Source organism: Maniola hyperantus, chromosome 6, assembly GCF_902806685.2.
Source record: "Maniola hyperantus chromosome 6, iAphHyp1.2, whole genome shotgun sequence".
NCBI lineage: Eukaryota > Metazoa > Arthropoda > Insecta > Lepidoptera > Nymphalidae > Maniola > Maniola hyperantus.
The window spans coordinates 7,855,518-7,878,898 of NC_048541.1; the positions used below are offsets into that span (position 1 = coordinate 7,855,518).

At 36.6% G+C, this 23,381-nt stretch overlaps 1 protein-coding gene across 2 annotated transcripts in view; it reads right to left on the reverse strand.

Annotated features, from left to right (window-relative positions):
- Positions 1-23,381, reverse strand: part of LOC117983359 (LIM domain only protein 3-like) — a 72,669-nt gene that overhangs the window by 22,797 nt on the left and 26,491 nt on the right. For both annotated transcript variants that reach the window (XM_069499416.1, XM_034969889.2), the window contains exon 2: positions 4,628-4,715. In XM_069499416.1, coding sequence (XP_069355517.1) covers positions 4,628-4,673 — 46 coding nt within the window. In that variant the 5' untranslated portion in view covers positions 4,674-4,715. The remainder of the gene's footprint in view (positions 1-4,627; positions 4,716-23,381) is intronic.

Sequence of the window (23,381 nt, forward strand, 5' to 3'; positions counted from 1 at the left end):
GATGAGTAGGGTTGCCATACGTCCCGTATATACGGGACTGTTACCGTATTTGACCATCCCGTCCCGTATTAATACATGCCCCGGTTTTGTCCCGTATTTCGACAAAATACGATCAATAGTAACGTTGATAGATCGGTCAGTCAGTCAGTCAGCTTTCTAAGTAAGTAGTTAATTTAATCCAAATCCATTGAACACTCTACAATACGAAACTAATATGATCATGGCTACAGATATCAGTAGATGTGATGTGGAACTCTGAAAACATAACAAGCCCGCTCAGAATATCATTATTATTTTACTTTCTAAAAACAATTTTCAACTGTACATAAATTGTCGGTAATGAAGACGTAGTTTTAATTAGGTAATATCATCGTATAATTATCTCACTGCATTTCAATTTGTGCTCGTAATGTTTTTGCAAAGCAAGAAATTTTTAAACAAGTTGCAATTAAAATAGTATTTTTTATAAGTATGTATGACGCAGCTGAGACTTGAAACTCGAAATGACGTGAGTTAAGACCATGACCATATGAAGTATTTAATGAAATAATATGACAAATATAACAATACTGGCTCAAGGAAGTGAAGCATTTATGAAGTATTTTGTTTGTTGGTTTATCGGTTTGTCCTTCAATCACGTCGCAAGTCGCAACGGAGCAACGGGTCGACGTGATTTTTTGCATGGGTATCGTTAAAGACCTGCTAGGTGATTCGCTAACTCAGTGTCTAACACTAATTAATGATAGCCACCCAGGTTGGTTAGTTCTACATTGCTGCTTCACATGGGTGATATTAAAATATTTTTTCGTAGAAAACCTTCAGCGGATTAAAAAATGAGCTCGGTGACTATCATTCAGTGTTAGAAACTAAGTTAGCGAATCACCCCGCTGTAGAGTCATAGGAGAGACATAGGAAACGTCTTTTTATCCCGGAAAATCAAACAGTTCCCAGGTGATTTTCAAAAACCTAAATCCACGCGAACGAAGTCGCGGGCATCAGCTTGTTATATATAAGTAACCAGAGAATCACTTATAGCAAGATTCGAACCGACAGTGTTATTCGGAGGATCGATGAATGTCAGGTCTTTCAAGGTACTGGAATGACAAACTGACTCGGGAACGCTTCCGTAGGTATGTGGTAGGTCCCCACAATGTGGAAATAAGTATCGAGTACCATATTAAAGTCTCACGGAGACATTAGACATAATCGCCACAAGACCTTGGAATTTAGAATTAATCCCCACAAGAAACTTATCTCCAGCAATGGAAGTCCATCGGTTGAGAAGACGACAAATATTATGTTCAGTGAACAGCTTTATTAAAATTCCAAGTATAGGCATGTAGTTCATAATTCCTTGCGTCTGTCCCTTTCTTGCGTCTAAACCCAGCATCGTTAACATTTCCGTTATTAAAAAAGTACGAGACTTTGTCATCAGAGAAGTTAGTTTTTTTAATTAAAATTATGAAATTGATATTGCCTTTACGCTGGAGCTCGCTTCCCGACGCAACCTTGTGAAAGTTTAAATTAATTTTTGAATTAAGCCTAATGGCAGTGGTAAGCGATTTCTAAAGAAAGAGTTTTCTGTTTGAGCAATTAAAATTCCAATTATTTTATAGCAGAAAACCGTATCTTAATTGCTTTCCATTGCTGGTATTAAAGATAATTTATTTTTCCAAGGAAACACGGCTATTTATTTATGATGTAATTACCAAGCAGCCACTGTAACCATAACCAATTAATTTGTTTCCTTATTTGTATATGATATTGTAGTTAAAACCTCGAATTAATTTTAGAATTATTTTTTCCAAATAAACCAACGGATTCGATAAGCAGTTTGCCGAATGTTATTACAGTACATATATATTATTTTCAATTTCGACTGGCGCTTATAACTTGTACAAAGTAGGCACCATTTTAATCGGAACGTATCTTTTTAGTATTCGGTTCCCGCTTTGCCCGTCCAATACCTATTTTCCTATTACAAATGTTATCTGCCGTATCTCATGTAGTCAATATTTTGTATTACTTCGTGAGTGTTTCAAAATACTAACACATTAATTTTGGGTATGTTATCAATTATTTTGTCTACCTAAGTACTGCAGTTTTATTCAGGAGTAAGTTTAGCCGAAAACACGTCGGTTTTTGAGGTTTTCTTTTAAACTTTAACTGGGCTCGATTAGGTAAGGTCGGTCGACTAACCGACCTCACCTAAACGTTTAAACCGTGGCGTTTACAATAAAAGCTTTAATGTTTTAGATAATTTATTTAATAGAAAATACTTAGAGTAATGAATACTTTTAAAGAATTGAGATACAAGCTAGACAATCAAAGGTTTACTAAGTCAACACAATCAACGTCATAAATTATTTTCTTCGAGAATAGCTACGAGGGCAAGTTAAGCCTGACATAAGTGGGCAATAAACTTCAGCCAATTTGGAGATTCGCATCTGGAGGCTCTTATTAAAGCCCGAAAGTTAGTCCTTTTCATCCATCACTCGTAATACGTATGTGAGTTATTGTATGAAAAATTGAAGAATAAATTGAGTCGCTGCAGCAGCGGCGAGACATAAATCCCAACTGAGCCCTCAATATTGTTTTAAAGGGGAAGTGGCCATAAATTTTATCAGGGCCGAGCCGCGGGCGCCGTGCTGCCTCCGTTCCTGCTTGGCCGCGCCTTGCCGCACCGCCGCACCACACTGCGCGGCGCATGAACCTAGCCAACTGTCTCCGCAATTTTCCGCACTTGCTTGTGCATTCGCCGCTCATGTGAATTTGTAGCGTTATTACTACAAAAATTGAAGTCTTTCCCTCGGATAACTCGTGCGGGTTACGTTAAATGGATAACGTAGAGCAATTAAGCTTCACTTTATAGTATCATGTCTTTATTTTTGAACCAAGTTCAAACAGGTCTTATCATATATTTTTAAACTTGTGGGTAGCTTCTAAAAGCGTAAAATTTTTAGTTGAAATGTAAGAATCCATAAATTGGAAGAAATATTTCAAACACGAAAATGATTGGTAGGCTGAAAAGTGCTGTTAGTACCTACCTATGTTAAAACTCCGAATCTGATTAAATCGTTCAAAAGAATCATAAAACAAAGCGCTAATTTAATCAAATATATCTTTCACATGCAATGCGGTATTTATCTCAAAATATCGATATTAGCGATTATATATAACGTCAATATACTTAAAATATTAATACCACGTTAAGATATTCGATTTTCCATCTCGTCGATTTACTTAATAGCTGTAATAATGCAAAACACGATTTTGATTATGATAAGGGGCCCATAAAGTACGGAGTAGCAGTGGGGTTGCCGGTTAAAAGAGACTTATTGGAATATGAAGATGGCGTAAAACAGATTCATTTTGAACATAGGAAGAATGAGAAATGTAATTGGATCACATTAAAATGTCGTGAACGAAACCAAACCGCTCCGCTGAACCGATTTGAATTGAATTAAAATTTTAGTCACTCTAAAGGCCCGAGGGTCTGAAGTCTCTAGGGGCACATTGTACCATTGTCTATTAGTTTTTCGTTTATATAATGTTAATCCAAGCCCACTAAAAGGACGGAATATATTATTGTTCAAAAGTTGATGGTTTTATTAGTACCTTCTTGCTTTTGTTTGAGACTTCGTCAGCGTGGATTGAGTTTTTTAAATTCCCAGGACAATACCCTATACCCTATTTCTCCAGGATGTAAACCGCTGCACTACACGTTTTTTTAAAGTAAGTACATATATCTTATTTAATATAATATAATTATATTATCTACAAACACTAACATGAAGTTATTACTTTCCTTTACCCTCCAAGGCTCTAACTAATCGAAAAGCTTATAAGTACTAACAATAGAATAAATGGTCTAACGGTATGTTCAGTCCAGTTGGATTTCAATCAACTCTTCAACCGTTGAGCTGTTGACGCTTCAATCATATTAGGCTTCGGTTAAGTAGATAAGGTATAGTGGGTCACAATAAAAAATGGCTTATTTTTATCAATACGATCTGGATGTCGGACATTTCACATAAATGTGATATGCAATATCGCTCCCCTTTTTAATATCGCGACGGACGTAGCCGGGCGGTTTATGGCACAACCCTTCCCGTTTTATTCACGACCTGTTTTGTCCTAATATTATAAAAAATTACGTCAGCGAAATGGGAATCATCCAGCTAGTGGTTTTTGTATTGTTTCTGTTTTTAAAAGGTTAAGCGTTCGCTACGTTAATTTAACTAAGTAGATAAGTCAAGATAGAGAGAAATTTTGTTAGGTTATTATGGATCTGACATAGTCACATAGTGACTAAAGATCCCAAAAAATACAGAATAAAAAAAATCACTAAGTAGATGTTACAGACAGCGATACGAGTGTACTCGCTCGCACTCTCATAGCTCAGGTAACGCGGGTGCGAAATTTAACCAATAAAGCAGGATTAATTAATATAATAATTTTCAAACTGTGAGATTTTGTTTGATGATTTTTCACATGCTACTTTAAGTAAGGTAGCAAGCATTACATAATTGAAAAGACCACTCACGTGATTTTTTACATGCGCATGAAATGGTCCATCTCTAAATTTTTGAGTAGGCTGTACTTTGAGATTAATTTAATTACTCACTGTTGGCGTTGTCTGGTTTGTGCATGGCCGGCGGGTCACGAATCATATTGAGTTCGTCACTCGGACATCACACGGCGTTAGTTATATCCTGCAACAATAGGGAAAGAGGATTAGTGACTGGATTCATCAGACAAATCTATATTAACTCAAAGTGGCCTTAAAAAACAGTGAACATTTTGAAACTTATAACAAAACGTCGAGACTTCACCTACACTGGCAGGCGTCAAAAGTAACCTACATTTGACGCCAGGCTATGAAACGACTAGGTATCTTTGATTTCACGTCACCACTAATAGACCCCTAGCCTGGTATTTGGCAGATGTTGATTCAAGATCAAACCCGAGAGTTACCACTGTGACTATGTTCAGCGTTTTGCCATTTCACTATAGATTTGATTAGTGACATGAGGGGTGCTCGGTGTGGCACTACTGAAAGCCATAAAGCAAATTAAGAAGAAGAAGTGAAATGAGGTCGGCAATCAATTAACTTGGGTATTCGACTTCTTCCGATTCGTATCCTAGTGTCTGCGAAATCAGTGATATCGTTACTACATACTCGTGGCATACTATAGAGATTTACTATCTATAGGTACATCATATACATTCTCTCTGATCTCTCTGGTTTTAAAGACAATATTATTAATTAGATAGGTGCATGCATTGCAACTTTCCATCTCATTACAATTTGTAGCATCAATTACAAACTATGTTGAACATCGCTTGTTACCAGCCAGATTTGGTAAAGTTAACGCTAACGTGAAGCTTGTTAGAAGTTTGAGCTTCTCATTTAAATTTCCACACATTTTCTCCCAAAAATACAATCCAAACTGCTTATACAGATATGTAGGTACTTTTTCTACATTTCAGTCGAGTCAAATATCAAAAGTTTTTTAAATTGAAACAAATCTAATTGGCAGAAGCAACATGATTAATTCCTAAAAGGATATGAGCAATGCGCTAAACAATTTTAATTTGACGTGTCTACTGAAATGATTAAAAGACTTTTTATTTCAACGTGTTCTTCTCAAAAGGCAATACGAGGTGATACGAGTTACGAGTACCTACTAGGTGGGTAGCAGCAACATAAATGCTCCACTAGATGGGGCGTTTCATAGTAACAAATTGTTCTAACTTCTTTGATCCGCTTTAGACGCAGTCCGTTTCTACGAACATAGATACCTACTAAAGGTACCTATGTAAATAACAATTTAGAGTGATCGCACAAGGTAATTTTTTACAAACGGACTGCGTCTATAGAGGATTAGGTACGATTGACAGGAGTGCGGACACCGATGCTCATTGGAACATGTTGCTACTATGAAGCGCCTCATCTAGTGGAACATTTGTGTCGCTGGAAGGTAGGTATATATCTCGAGAACGTCGGACCTGAGTAGCACGCGTCTCGCAGTGAAACCTCATTAGAATAAACGATATCCTCTTCTTACGTCCACTCCGTGCGAGGCCTTATTACTCCGACAAAATGCCGTCAAACGGCAACACTCAGCCTCACAATTAAAAACGAATTTAGACCTTTATCCTCAGCAATACGGTTTTATTTACAATGCACTCACATGATTTAGTGGCTAACAATAACTTTTGTTCCTTACGTGAAAGATACAGGGTCCAATATCCAATACGTGGAAATAACGAACGCACTATTAGATGTGACTCCTCTGACTCCCTTAAAGGTTGAGATGTCCGTGCAACTTGTAAATTGAAACTCGAAGGAGGCACTAATATCTCTTGTAACCTGAGACGCTTTATGTTAAGCGCGTATCTACTAAAAGCATCAGTCATTTAATTGAAAGTTCACAGGCGGCTCGTTATTATTTTAAGTTGTATAAAATGTAATATTTTAATAATAGTAGTAAAGTAGGTGGATAATGTGTAAATGAGATTACCTACCTACAATAACATTTATTATTTTAAAGGTGTTAATTTCATTCATTTGTTAATTGTATCAATAAAAGCTGATAGCTACCTACCTACTTGTTAGGTACTTTACGATAATATGTATTACGTCTGCATGCTATCAGGGGGGCGGGCGTTGCAATATTAATATCGCCACATAATATTATGTGTATGTATTTAATGAACTGATAATACCTTTTATTCGAATTACAAAGACCTTAATTAACAATAACAATCAAAATACCTACTATAATATTTTGATCTGATCAAACAAATAAAATATTTTCATTGTTCAATGTTCATACTAGGACCTACTTGTTTTATTTATCAGTTTTACTTTAAACCACATATCGTCATAACGAAAGCAGATTGTTCGGTTTATGAATATATATTGTCAAATAAAACACGTGCGAAATTTCGGCAAACGGGTATCAAATTTAAGCGGATTGAACAAACTTTTACAGCCGCATCGAAATTCCCATCAGCACCTGTTACAAAGGCGGCTATCAAATTACTCGCGACATATCCGCGGCGGAGCGAGCGCGCCTCCATCCATAAATACGGTATTCGTTATGCATTTCTCATATTCATGAATCCGTTTTATTGGCCCCAATAAAATATGAACATCTCAGAATGGATACGAGAGCGAGCAAATCTAATATGGATTGCTTGCGCCGGATTCGGTCCGATTGTGAGGGGAAGGCGTCGCGTCTGCGTCGCGGGGAGACTTCGTGCTGGCCTAAGCGTTTAAACTGATACACTTCGACACATTCATGATAATGATCAATTAGTAATTATAGTACAATGTACGGTCGATCTACAATATTTTCTTTGTTCAATTTCTATAGGCTCCGTGGCATTGTGGCGAGACTCGAAATAAATTCTATAGTGGTATCAGCTAAGAATTATCACGTCATCTTAGCCGTTGTACAATCAGTCATAATGGCAAGTCCCCACAATAATCTGTCGACACCGACAAAGGAGTAATTGTCTCCTCGCGTTGCTCGCCGCATAATGCGAATTTAAAGGCCACTGTCACACTAAACCAGGCATAAAAAAGATCGGTCCTACGTCGACGTGTCAAAAATTCAGTAGAGTGCCGGGGTAAGTGGAATGGATGGCGGCGACGCAGGCCCGAATAAAATATTCTATGTCAAATCGTACGTCACAGGTTCCCGACTTGTTCTCACGGAGAGTGCTTTGCGGAAGTCTCTTATTTATTCGCTTTAGTGTCAGAGGCACCGCTCTTTTGTGCCCTTACCGATTTACAAGCGACCATGCGGGTACTTTATAACATACTAGTGCGTGACGCGTGTGTTGATTGTGTTATTCGTAGGGGTCTCCAAGTCATGTTTTCAAGCTCTTGAGTACTGGTTTTACGAGTTAGAAATAAGATTATGGAAACTTTCAACGTTTTTCGTTTCAAACGCTTTTTAAATTATTCATTTTACCTATTAGGTAGGTACTGTATTGAAAACCTTGGATCATCACCATATTATCAGTTATCTCACAATCGTTATTCTATGCAATATTTTATTCTAATCAATGATCTACAGGGTCTTCCTCGACGATAATGGATGGGTATTTATGGGTATATTGGATTAGACTAAACATCATGGTGAAATACCTACCGAAAATGATGTCGATAGAGTCAAGAGTTAGGTACCTACATAATTTTTAAGTATAAAGTTTACCTTTGAATAGTAAAGTAACTTACGTACTAGTTAAGAGTATAGGTTGAATATGAACTATATTATGATATGTTGTGCGTGGTTTCCAATCTCCGCCATCAGATTCTAAATATAACAGAGGCTTTTGGCTAAATCCGGCAGTGCGGCGGAAGTCCATTTGTGCACTAAAGCGGCGAGAGAGCTAGTGGTGACTATTAGTGTATCTCCATTATGATTGCGTTATCAACGCGATCAATTAAGCGGCATTATGTTAAAATTCACCCCAGCCATCAATTACGCGGCAACCGTAAGCGAACGCCGCGCTAGGCTATATGGACATTACCTTTGGAAGCTTCTTAAAACAGAACGCAAATCTCAAACTTAACTAGCACTCGAATACTGTAACGTCTTTTAGTGCAATGCCGTAGCTGCATTTTTACATTTATTGTACGAACACAATTATTCCAGAACATTGTCATTCTGTACTTTTTACTTGTTTGACAAAAACGATAATAATATGTAGGTACGAGTATACTGTACATGTTCAACCAAATTCGGTATTGATACAACTGCCTTACCTTTTGTTAAAAGAAATAACAGCTCGAATCACGTGTTAGACTATCGCAAACCCTCAGTCTGGTAATTAAAAACACAAACAATTTGATCCATTCACGCAAAGCTAATCCGAAAACACTGCCTGACTCGGCACTGATCGAATTCATTATTCACCGGCAGAGAGCAATTAAACCTCCACTAATCAATCTCAAACTTCAGCCAGAGCTGAACTCTAATCAAGAAAACTCTTATACCGTGAAAGCTTTTCGAACAAAATTTAACTTAATTAAAAATGTAAATTAAATTCCTAGGCGCTTCCACAAGCATCACGTCGGCCCGCGCCGAGTGCTCGGGGCTTTTGATTGCAGCTAAAAGGTTTGGGATTAGTGCGCGAAAGAGCTTTCAGTGCATTTGTAGAGCTTTTAAGTGGGAAGCTTTCGCTTAAGACACTTACATACAATGTAAATTTTATGTACCGCCTCGGAAATGTGTGGCATCGATATAGAAACAAATGGATTGTGCTATTTATAAGCTGGCAACGAGGTTCAGTATTTTTACAGTCTACATCGAAGGTTATAGAAGCACGAGAAATATTATCATTAATTGTTTCAGGCTACTTATGGGGCAGCTGATTTGTTACAGAACTCCTAGTTAACAGAGAAGACGTATTTGTACCTATGCATATTGATTAAAACTTATTCAGTTTGCTTAACATGCAGTAAAGACTGGTTGACATAAATCAATTTTATATTACTCACATAATAACTTTATTTAGCGTTAATGTAGCATAGTGTATGAGGCATTCAATTGTTACTTGAAATAAAAGTCTATTCATTATTTTAAAAGGCAATGATTTGGTGTGTGTATCTTTCGTCTCTTCAAGTGGAGCAGTCTTCACAACTTCACACTTAATACCCCGTTTAATAAATCAGCCGTGTTATTGTTACGAAGTTGGACAGAATCGATTATTTTGAGTAACAAGATATATGAAAATAATGAGATGTCAATTAGTGTCTGTTAGAGCAGAAAAGAGTGATGTTTGTAGCCGGGCGAAAGGGGTGTGGGTAGGAGGCCGGGTCCAACCGGGCAAGGAAGTTCGGTGTCCGGAAATAAACCGCCCGGAAAATTGTCAATTCCGAGAGCTCAGCGCTTGGACCCGACGATTTTGAATAGCCCGGTCCGCGCACCCCGCAGTCTTACTTGTTACTCTGTATTTTGGGAAGCCAATGCTTTTTTGCAGAAACACAAAACGAACATGATGCAGGAATATTTTAAAATTTGTTTATACGTACAGCACACAGACTGGTCTCTCGCGCAGCACTGCACTAGACTAGAAGTTATAGTACTTTTACTACAAAAACACTCGACCGGGAGCCGCAGCAGAAACAGCTGAAAACGGCAAGCGGCGCAAGTATGCCTCTCTTATAGAGAGTTACATTTTTGTGCCGTTTGCCGTGGAGACCCTGGGGCCATGGAGTCTTAGTGCTAAAAATTTTTTACGAGACATTTCACCGCGATTAATAGCCTCAACTGGTGACAGAAGGGCTGGCTCATTTTTTGCGCAGCGGATCAGCCTGGCTGTCCAGCGCGGAAATGCAGCCAGTATTCTTGGCACCATTCCACGCGGTCATGATTTATATAGTAATTAGATAAGGCTAGCTTTAAGTTTTATTGTATTAAAAAAAAAAAAACACTTGAATCTGACATAATAAACTTCTTAACGCTTTTGGATATAATAGATCTAAGTATAGTGTATGAAACATGAACCTTATCTCAAAATGTGCTTTGTTCGAATATATGTAAGTGCTTTCAACCGACGCAACGTTATATAAATATGTAGGTATAAAGCTAAAGCTACTTAGAAAAAACACATTATCCTCGCTTGTAGTTAATAAATTGATACAAAAAAAAAAGTTTTAGTGATATTAATACCGGGGCAAAACAATATTGCTCTTATGTACGAGTATGATCAACACAAGAATCGCACATCAGCAAAATACGCATGCCATCTGGGTGGGCGCCAACACAATCACTGTTATTCACTATTTAGTCGTACACGCTATTACGTCACAATATACAACACTATCACTTAAGAATTCATACTAATACACTTCTATTAAACTAGCTATGCCCATGACTTCGTCCGCGTGGACTACACAAATTACAAACCCCCTTAGGGATTGAATTTTCAAAAATCCTTTCTTAGCGGATGCCTACGTCATAATAGCTATCTGCATGCCAAATTTCAGCCCGATCCGTCCAGCATTTTGAGCTGTGCGTTGTGTTGATAGATCAGTAAGTCAGTCAGCTTTTCCTTTTATATTTACCTATATATATGTAGATTTATTTCTGCTGGGTTTGTCGCTACATTATATCCTATTATATGTTACTATAGTGATTGCCCGTGGCTTTGCTCAGCGAAATATGAATCCGCTCTATTCTCCGTCTCGGGGGAATTTCGAAAAATTCGGCTTTATTCCTTGTATACATTATAATAGGTATAGAACATCTGTGCAAAATTTCAGCTTTCTAAGTCCAAGAATGGGTGTTCATGATTTTCAAAAAGAAGGTAATTCTCCAAATAGAGAAAGACCCTTTTTTAGTAATCGATCATAAAAAGCAGCGGGCAGAAAAGGTTGTTATCGTGGCGCGCTCACGCCGCGCCGGGTATAATCAGAACAGCAAACATCTGCGGTCCTGTACTCGGGTCTCGGACTGCACACTTGCACCTCGGAACCCTAGCGATTTGAACTGAGATCATCGCAACACTCATCCGTGAAATTGATTCTTGAGAAAGAAAAGACGAAAAGATAAATAAAAGGAAATAGGAAAACACAAGCTAAGATTTGGCGTGAAATTGTTTTTCAACGGCCCGCCCACCGCCGACGTCTATGGCGCCCGGTGCGGGAATTTCCCAATTACAGACTGTAAATGTATTTACTTGATTATGTTGGCAATGCGCTTAACTGTTACGTAATGAGTTACAATTAAGACTACTATGTTCTACTAGCTACTGCGAAAACTCTTATCTACACGACTGCCACAAAAAAAGGAGTGCAATGTTTTCAGGGTTTCGTTGTTCCATCATAACTTCTAAATGCCTCAACAAATTAAAATGTATGGGGCATTGTTAGAATCCTCATTATCTTGAGTAACAGTGGCTATAATATTTTTTGGGAAAAATTCAACATGGCGGCTGTATGGCCACCATTTTCTAAAATGAAATTTGTTACTTTTTGGTTTGTTTTTTGGCATGCAGTCGTTTTGTGATTACGACTGTTTTATAAAATTATTCTTATAATTGAACTTTTTAATTTTTAAAGCTCAGTTGCTATAGCCAAAAGCGTGAGAGCTCTATATTTTTATTTGGTATTCAAAATGTAACGTCAATACAGATATTTTTTATCTTAGGAGTTGCCAATAATATGCTGAGCATAGTCAGTGTCAATTCTTGCAGCGAGAATCAGTAGATTCGGAGTAAGACGGAAGCACTTAGGCACTTAAGCGAGTCAAGCACTCAGCGAAGAAAACCTTATACCACTAAGTGTTGATACTAGCAACAAAACTGTGCCAAAATTATTGTAGGTACACAGTGCACGTCTTCATCGACTGATAGATTTCGTGAGTGCCACAAGCCAGGGTCTTGCGCCACCGAATCCAGGTCTACCATGTAGGGGGGTCTGACAACGCTTTCCGATGCGAGAGCGCCATTTTGGTACCTTGGGACTTGAGTAATCTATTGGTTCTTCAAACTATATGCCCTAGCCATTGTAACGCGTTGAGCTATGTTGGTTTCTCTGATTTTTCTACTGATCGCCTCATTTCTGCTTTGATCACGCAGAGAAACTCCGAGCATGGCTCTCTCTATTACCCGCTGAGATCATAAGAAAGCTCAGTCACATTGCACGCTATTATGTAGTCTTTAAAACTGTTTTAATAATATTAAAATGAGTATTTTCCAGCATCAGATAGTCCGAATTGGTATCTTAAAACACTGTGACATCTCATCCACTACGTGATCCATTTGGCGGAGTAAGAAGCAATCTCATTCAATACCGGCCTCCCTCCACCCATCGTGATAGGGTTGGCGACGTGCATAGGTAAGAGATTTCCAATTATTTTATATCTATATATATATCTATATATTTAGGCAAGTTTCTGTGATTTTTTGTGGCAGTCATCCGTACCCATTATTTATAAAAAATATTCCATTGTTCATACTTGTTATAAGTAAATGCAAAAGTTGAAAATTATAGAGTACCTATATTTGTTCATAAACACATTATATTTTTTGTGATGTAACCATAAATTCACGGTTTTCGGATTTTTTTTTTATTTGCTCTATAACACCCACCTGTCTACCAAATTTCCTCGGTACTCTATAGGTTTTCTTGATAGATACGACGGACAGATGGACAGATAGACAGACAGACAACGAAGCGCTCTTATAAGGGTTCCTGTTTCTTTTTGAGGTACAGAACCCTTAAAAACAGACTGACGAAGTCGCAGAGAACAGTTAGTTAAAAATTAAAATATAATAGTCCTAGTCTGCCACACCTACTTCACATGATATCCATACTGGTTGTAACTTGTAGTACATTTTCTTGTGCGCTGCCTTAATCGTACCATCAACGAAATTGACGAACTATGTACCTAAGTATGTATCGCTCGCGTATCACGATACGCAATAAAACTCTACATTCCTTTTTAACTACTTCCCCGTAGTTATCGTGTGATGCGAAATGGGGCATAAATATTGGATTTCTTATTGTTTAGATTAAATTACAGCGATAAAGTTTATAAGGGATAAAATTGTTACATTATTATGTGGCTTCGGATTACAAATCATATTATGTACCTTTATTTTTATCAAAGGTAGGCGTTTGCGCCACAGTTTATACTATTGCAACCATTATCATTCTTCTATTGTTAATTTGGTGTCTATGTGTAACATGGATCTATTACTGTAAAATTAAATCTAAATTATTGTAAAACTAGCTGATGAACGCGTTTTCCTCCGCGTGGATTTGGTTTTTAAAAATCCCGTGGGAACTCTTAATTTTTCGGGATAAAAAGTATGTCACTCTCCGGGGCGTTATATTATACTGAACCCATGCAGAAAATCACGTTGGTCCGTTGATCCGTAGCGACGTGATTGAAGGAAAAACCAACAAACCAATAAAACAACACACAAATACACTTTCGCATATGGGTATTGGGTAGCGATTGTGAATTTTAATTTATTCAGTTACAACTTAGCCCTTAACTGCAATCTCACCTGGTGGTAAGTGATGATGCAGTCTAAGATGGAAGGGATATGGCAGTTTTTGTTAAACCTCTTTGGTTTCTACACGTCATCGTACCGGAAGGCTAAATCGCTTGGCGGCATGGCTTTGCCGGTAGGGTGGTAACTAGCCACGGCCAAAGCCTTCCACCAGACCAGACCAAAAACTTTAAATTATAAAATTCCAAACCCCTGTCGGCAATCGAACCGAGGCGAGGAGGAAAAATCGAGGCGAGACAACAGCGATTACCACTGCGCCAGAGAGCTCGTCTTTTATTTTAATTTTAAACATTTACTTTTTAGTTAACTGCCTCTTATATTTTGCGCAGCAATAAACATCGTATTAATACACGAACGGTCTTAATGACTGACGTTACACACAGTTTGCTAACTAACTTGGGGTTGACAACCCTCATTCAGTAGCCAGTGTCGCTTTCCCCGATTGTATTAGATTCAGCTGCCCTTTTCATCTACATGTCGTTCTTCCCTTCCCCAGGGCTGGCTGGTATACACCGTGACTGATAGAGCGGAAGAAACAGTCATCTCGATATGCATTAATGTCATACCACTGTTTTTGGTCGCCAATACGCCTCGTATTGGCGACCAAAAATTGAGCCACAGTAAGCACAGATATTCATTTTATATAATGAGCATGTTTTATTCCATTTAAGTCAAATGTAAAAACTCTGGTTATAAATAAATATTCATATTCATTTGCATAAAGGTACGTTATAATTTACTGGTTTATGGAAAAGCTTGAGAAAAGCAGCTTTTTTAATTAACAGATAGGTTTCTTTTATATGAAATCTAGCAGCTAAATAAAAATAATCCATATTGATACTCCATTATAAATGCGATAGTGTGTCTGCTAGCCTTTCACGGTCCATCCATTTAACCGATTTTGTTAAAATTTGGTGCAGAGATAGCTTGCATCCCGGGGAAGGCTGGCTACTATTGATCCCGGAAAATCAAAAAGTTTCCACTGGATTTTTAAACCCAAATCCATACGAACATCATACAGTAATAACAAGTTCGTTTCCAAACGACTTATATATAGCATATCGTAAAAACCATTACCGTTTTGAAAGGGTACATACATATTACAAGTACAAAACATAACGTTATAGGTAAGTTGTCAAGTCGAAAAGCTATGAATATGATTATCCACGCCGTTCCAAAGGCCATCATCCAATAACGCTAGTACGTACCAAACTACCAAAGGTATCAAATCTTTTTCGTCCGTAGTGAAATTGAATATTTATCCGGGTAGTATCTCTATTCCGGAACAATTTTTATGTAGGGAGAACACAATCTTGAAATATTCGGAAGTATTGTTGCCAAGTTTGCCAACATCTGCCGGGACGTCATGGTATTTGATGTTTCCTATGTCTTAAATAGTTTTTTTCAGTTTTCACCCGACTTTCAAAATACTATTAATGCCTTTAAATAATAATGTTAAGTGGTAAATATTTCACGCACAATATAATACCATAATGAAAGAATTAATACTCTTATCAATACATTACTTAGGTTAGAAATATTAAATTCTTTATTTCTTCTAATTATTATTTCTTTATGTTACATTCAATCCCTTTATTGCCTTGGTAGAGTTGGTAGTGATAGTAAAAAATTAACAAAGTTATTGTAACGTCCGGTCTGTTGAATCATTGGTCCGAGTCCCCATTATTAGATGCTTGTCCTGCGTTTTACAAAACACTTGGCAGCACTACTCAGGAGGGCCACTCTACAAAGATATTGGCAAATATCTCGTCTACATTACCTTTATTGCTTTGCGAAATCGCGTGCGCGACTTGATCCTATCTCAGATTATTTACGTATTATTCAATATTCCTATGTAATCCGAACTAATCATTTTTCAATATTTTTCTAATCTACTGAAGTAATCTTGTACAATCTGATTAAATGTTCTTAGTTACAAGTTAGTTATCCTTTATCAAATATAACATATTTGACATATTAGCATTTATTTACATAAAGAAATTTACATAATAAAAAAATTGGCGCAGTATGTCAGATCATCGTCATCATCATAACATCGCATCATCATCACATGCATCGCATGGTGGGCATCGATGGCCCACTACTGAACACTGATTTTCTCGCAGTGTGAGAAGGGCTTAGGACTTAAACCCTTCTCTATGTGGCAGACTATGGCCTAAACATTAGAGTGGATTGGCAAACTTCACAGACCTTTGAGAGGATTATTCTCATATTATGGAGAACTCTTAGGCATGCACCGCATGATTTTTTTCCTTCGCCGTTAAACCAAGTGATATATATTTGCTTAAAAGGCATATTTTAACGCCGGAAAGTTTAGAGGTCCGTACCCAAGATTGAAGCCCGGACCTCCCGAATAGAAGGCCGACGTCTTAACCACTAGTCTATCACCACTTCTATAAAATTAAGTAAGTAAATATAATTTAAAAGTTACTTATTACCGAAATCTTTTACTCATTCAAATCACGTACCTTCATTTTGTGTTTACCTTATTACATTAGCATTTTCCATCGATGGTAAAATACGTATAGTAGGTAGGGTAGGTACCTAAAAGCTATGGTAGCGAAGAAAGACATAAATATGCAGATGTAAATTTTGAAGCGGAAATAACAAAGCATTTAAGTTACTTATTACCAACTTAATGATTTATATCGCAAACAATACTCGGCAGCTTGAGTGCCTAAGGAAATATTTCACACAAATTAGCTCTACAATGTGCTGTAAATTATTAACTGCATATAACTCGTTACCGTATAAAGGCACCTTTATAATTAAGCGGCATAATGGTTCTTGGCATAATGGTGATTGCATTATCCACGAAGCCTCGTGACCAGCTTAAACATATATCTTATCGATCTGCAGCTAAACTTTGCCGACCTTATAACATCTAACATGAGAATGAACTCAATTCAATTGAACTTTCCGGTTATAAAGAGCGTATTTTATTGCGCGACATTTGTAAAACAATTCCTATTAAAACCATTTCTCACGAGTAACCAAGTTAAAATTGGCCTTCTATTTAATTTCAGTATATGAATATTCATACTGATCCATACTACTGATATTATTAACGCGAAAGTGTATATGTGTGTCTGTTTAGCTGCTATGTTTTCACGGACCATACGTTTAACCAATGTTGATTTTGACATCATTTGTTACCTACAGAGATAGCTTGCAACCTGAGGACGGATATAGGCTACTTTTTGTGACAGAAAATCAAAAAGTTCCCACTTGATTTTTAAAAATATCTGAATCTACCCAGATGAAGTCTTCACATACATAATAGGTATATGTAGTAATACTTTAATTTTAAAATTTCCATTTACTTAGATGACAGATAGTTAGGGAGGCGAATAGGGGAATTTTCGGCAATACTCGAGCGTGGCAGCTTAAGATATGAGAGATACCTTAGACCTAATAGAACAACCTTGTAAAGTATTTAGCTCTATATGTAGTGACGCGCGCCTAGGATAGACGATCAGATTAGTAAAAAAAAATCGATAGTCTGAAATACTCAAGCGCGTCAGATTAAGATATTGGGGGTTGATTTTAGTGTTTTAAGACTAAATTTAACTAATCTGACGATAAGTCCTTGACGCCGCCGAGTTATAGGGTCGCGAACTTGTAAAAAAAAAACGTTAATCCGGAATTCTCGAGCGCGATTTTTTATTTTTTTACTTTGAAGAATATAATCTAAAATTTACTAAAAATACAAAATCTGCCGGTTTCCGCATGACCGGAAGTGTGGAGGAGCCATTTCGTCTTCCGAAAAACGCGTTGCGGCATATAAGTCGCGAACGATACATTTTACCAAAAAAAAGTTTAAATAAACAAAAAAGGTAATTTTATTTTACACAAAAAAGGTCTCTTTACATTTTTGTCCAAAGTTAAAACTTTTTGACTTGAAGCATCATAAAAACTCAAACTCCCGGTTTTTTGAGTATATCTCGAAAACTGAGGGTGTTAAAAAAATTGATATGAAATAACGATAATTAAATTATATGACTTTTATTATATCTCAAATTTTTTTTTTTCTAAAGCTTCTCGACAATTTTCGTGGACTCGGAAAAAGTTACGCGTATCTGTATACAAAAGTATCATTAACATGTAGTTTCATGTATGTATATTATTCAATAGCCTGTTGATCCTCAAATTGTTTTTTGGACGTACCGTAAGCAAAACGAAGTGAAGAATTGAAGCAAAAAAGAGGAATTTGCCATAAACATGTAATACAGACTGAGCGCTTCGCGGAAATATGCCGCCCTACCAGTATTTTTCCTTAATTTCAATTATCAAGGAGAAAGAAAGGAAAAAAAAGAAACCAAAAAACCTTTTTCGGTCAGATTAAGAGAACCCACCAACATTTTTGTCAGATTAAAAAAATATGCTTTCAGGATACCGAGATAAACCTCCCCTATGAAAATCTGACGCGCTCGAGTATTTCGAAAAAACTTTTTTTTTTTGCATTTTCAAAAATTCATCGTAACTTATCGTTGCGCCGAAATCGTCAGTTTTTTTAAAGGGAGCTTCCTTGGGGCCTACTCAACACCCCTTCCGAAAATCTGACGCGCTCGAGTAATTTTTTTTTTTGCATTTTTGACTACTTTATATGCCTACCCCCACCACGCAAACCGGCAGATTAGTATACCGTTGTTATCAGAGGCACTTGGGGCATACGTAGTATGAATATCTGACGCGCTCGAGAATGCCCAAGTAACTGTTTTTTTAAACATTTTTGAAAAACCGTACACGCCAAACCCACCGCTAAAATGGTTTTTACCATACGAGCTTTTCTTTTCGAAATTATTTTATCTTTCGATTTTGATAGGTCTCGACGGCGCCGTTGAATTACGCCATTTAGCTACCTCGCCTCCCTAACTAAGACTGAAGAGTTAAAATTAAAACTGCTTTGCCAGATCAAGTAGATTCTTATCTTTATCATTATGTTTGTGTTTCAATTTTAAACTTGGACAAATAACATGTTAATGAGTTAAATATATATTGTATTGTATCGAATAGCTAATTAGTAATATACGTAATATACGGAAAATGTCAGGTAGTTCACCAATTAAAGCAGTCGAAACTCCGCATAGTTTCCTGCTTCGTTATTCCTTCGTCCATTTTAGAAATATGTAATTGGCGAGACGCCATGTTAGCGACTGTTCGACTCGGTTAATTACCGAGTTCAGCAATGAAGCAGTATAATTAGCGAATAGAGGCAGTACTGATTACGGTTGTTATGTTGGTATTAGGCACAACAGTCTCTGTAAGTGCGTACTTGTAATAATCAGGCGGAAATTATGTGCTACACTAGCGGCCCATCCAGGCTTCGCACGGGTAGCATTGACCATCTAATAGAATGTTAAATATTTACGCAGCTCATGGCACGGGAGCTCTCAGATGGGACGATTTTTTCCTACTTAATTCACAATTATCATCATATCGGTAGCTTAATTTCACAAAATGTTCATTATTTAACGCAACTCTTTCTATTGGTGAACCCGTATGAAAATCCGTACTGTAGTTTCTGAGATTAACTTGATCAAACACAAACTCAGCGCTGCGAGAAACTTTTTATAAATAACTAGCGACCCGTACCGGCTTCGCACGGGTAGCTTATTACAATTTTCGTAAGAATCTCTAATTTTTTGAAAATAAAATATAGCCTATGCCACTCAGGAATAATGTAGTTTTCTACTGGTGAAAGAATTTTCAAAATCGGTTCAATAGCTCCAGAGATTACTTCCTACAAACAAACTTACAAACTTTAAGTAAAACTCTTTATTATATTAGTATACTGCAGTATACTAATATAATAAAGAGTTTTACTTTTTACATATCATGATATGTAGTCATTATGTAGTGAAGTAAAATGGTAATATTATATAGGTAGAAGTTATTAGTCTCGTCTCAATTTTTGAAAACAGAAGATGGGTTTTTTGTAATGAAAACCCGTAGTTAAATGTAGAATAAACCTTTCGGAAGGCACCTTGTAAGTCACAATGGAATAAGTAGGTAGCGTATTTTTATAGCAAGTTAAAATTGGTAAAAAAAAAAATCGCTATGCGGCTAAAATTTGTACTCCACACATAATACATTCTAGATCCTTGTTCTGTAAATTAATTAACACAAAGATGTATTCATTACAGATACTGTCAATTGAAAATATAGATAGTGTCAAGTGGAAGGGTTTATTGAGCATAACGTTTAATAGTTATCGTAATAAGTTACGACTAGTAAATTGTTGTATTGAAAGGGTTGGACCGGAAGACGCATAAATTCGACGTGCTAGTGGCTGACACCTGTGATTGCATTTACAATGCTAATTCACAGCACAATATCACGCCAACAGGCGACGCGACGCCTCTCGTTTCACACGCGTCCGCGTGAAATACGTTCGCATAACGCAATTATACAACCACGCATAGGTACTTTACCGGACTAGTCCCAGTTAAGAGGCGAGAACCAAGCAAAAATTAGAAAAGCATAGATTTATTCACTGTAGACTGCAGTGTACCGACCAAAAGGGCAATAAAGCCGGGGGTCAAAAAATCTAATTATAGCGTTATATAAATAAACTGGGTTATTACACCAAAAAATAATAATTACATGTCATTTTTGGGCAATTTCATGGCCATATGACAAAACTACAGGAAAAAAAACAGCAATAAAAACTACAGGAAACTTGACTACGTTTCCGATAAAAACCAAAAATCTATCTAGATTTTGGAGTAGTTTTTTTTAATTTTCCTATGGAGGAAATTGGGTCTAATCTTGGTTTCTATTTCATGAGGAATTAAGACCCAAAAAGCAAACAAATACTGAAGGAAACATTATATTGTCTTTATAGTTTTCAAATAAAAAGCTTCTAAAAGGATTTTAAAGCATTTTTGGTCTAAATATACTCGTAGTAAAAATGATTGCAATCAATTCTTTTACTGATTCTGAACAAATTACTTTCAGGTTTTGCGTATACTTAAACTAACGTTGTATATTAAACTCTTTAATAAAAAAAATAAAAGTGACTCGATAGTCGAATTCTGACAGAAAATGTCTTACTAGCGAAATAAATACTGTACCCAACTGTACCCAATTATTTTAAAAACTATTTTAACCTTTTAGCTCGGAAACATGTTAATTGTAGAAATAAATAAATTAAACGATTTAAATTAACTAATATTTTAGTCAATTAATAGATATTGCATCGTTTATTTATTCAAAGTTCGTGCTCGATTTTATTAGGAATTCGAAATATTTGTTTTTTACAAATAATTGAGGTCATCAAGATGTGCTCTACCGTTAGATAAAACATCTTTTAAAAGTGATTTATGATTATTTATTTTACTTTTTAATAAAGTGATAAAATCGGGGGAGTGGGTCGTTACATGTCGAGATAAGCCGATGGATATAAACGGCCGCAATCCATTATCGAGCAGTTAATTGATAATTACTTTCTTCCATTACTGAACGAAAAACGCGGTGATTAACTCTGAATCGCTTTAACGATCACAATGGGACGGCGTTCAATTAAAAACCCTTGTCGAATATCTACTAGGGATGGTGAGCTGTCGTCGTCAAAAAATAGTCGATGTTTAATTTACTTACTTCTTCGAATCGAAGGTGTACTAAATAGTCCAAAAATTAAAGTTAGGTATATGAGAAAACTCAACGCCCGAAGGTGTCAAAACATGCGTAAATGCCACGCCAATGTCTATTACTAGCATATTCCCGCGACTTCGTCCGCGTGGACTACACAAACTTCAAACCCCTATTTTTAGGGGTTGAATTTTCAAAAATCCTTTCTTAGCGGAAGTCTATGTCATAGTAGATATCTGCATGCCAAATTTCAGCACGATCCGTCCAGTAGTTCGAGCTGTGCATCGATAGATCACATAGATAGTCAGTCAGTCAGTCAGCTTTTCCTTTTATATAAATAGGTTAAGATTATTAGTGTATTTCGCTAGTGTACGACTAGTGTCTAGTGTGTAGTGTAGTGTAGTGTGCACAAGTGTACGAATTTGTCTTCACTTTTTAAAATGCAAGTGTATGAACTTTGCCTATCTGGAATTTTATAATATCTTTGCCTTAAGTATACATAAGGATAAAAATATAATCCATACCTAGTAATGCATACCTATCTAGTAACTATTTAAGTTAGGAATATGAAATAAAACATAACTACAGATCCTATACATATAATAGTTATTAAATAACAAATAAATCAATTTGTCGAAATCAATTCAACAAATTTTATTTTATTGATAAAATGCATAAAATATCTCATAATTAATATAACTTGCCATCAATAATTCAACTGGGCATAGAAAAGATTTCAATAAAGTTTATTGAAATATCTTTCATGCAGGAGAGACCGACCGATTTTTGATAAATCGATTTTAAATCACCATCTCTAATACGAGTTCACACAGAAACGGAATCGAGCTGACTCAATCTCGTATACATGGAATAAGGAATGACTCGCGTGCGGAAAGTTTTTAATTAAATATTCACCCGTTTTGTAATTAAGACGCGATTCAATCGAGTACAGTGGAGTTCCGTGAGCTTTCAGAAGAAATCGAAGCTTTATGTTTCGGTCAGTTACCGCAAATGGATACATTGGCTCGTTACAACTTTTGATGGTGTTAATTAAGTTATATCTACAATAATTTTTATTTTTTTTGACATTTTTATAGTTTTTTGAATCAATAAGCCTGTACTTTGATGAAAATTTTTTATAGCGCGAAAGCGCATGGACGGCGCGAATCAACTGTGTAGATGTTTCATCAGCTGTTGTATCGTGCCATGCAAGGGATTTCGCGCCGCGATCGGCGATACGCGCGCGAATTAAGAATGGGGCATTTAAAAAACCAGCCAAGTGCGAGTCAGTCTCGTGCACCGAGGTTTCCGTAATACAACCGTATTTTTTCAACATTTTGCACGATAAATCTATTAAACTATTATGCATTAAAATAAATAAAAATCTGTTTTAGAATATTCAGGTAAAGCCCTTTCAAAAAGATACCCCACTTGGCATATCTTAGTTTGAAAGTTGAAAATACTAATTATTAGTTCACAACACAATTAATTTTTTTTGTGATGTAACCACAAATTCACGGTTTTCGGATTTTTCCTTTACTTAACCTATAGGTTTTCTTGACAGACGGACAGACAGATAGACAAGACAGACAGACAAACAGATAAAAAAGTGATCCTTTAAGGGTTCCTTTTCTCCTTTTGAGGTACAGAACCCCAAAAATCAGCCAAATGTGAGTGAAACTCGCCTATCGAGGGTTTCAAAGCTTGGAAACAAACAAGAT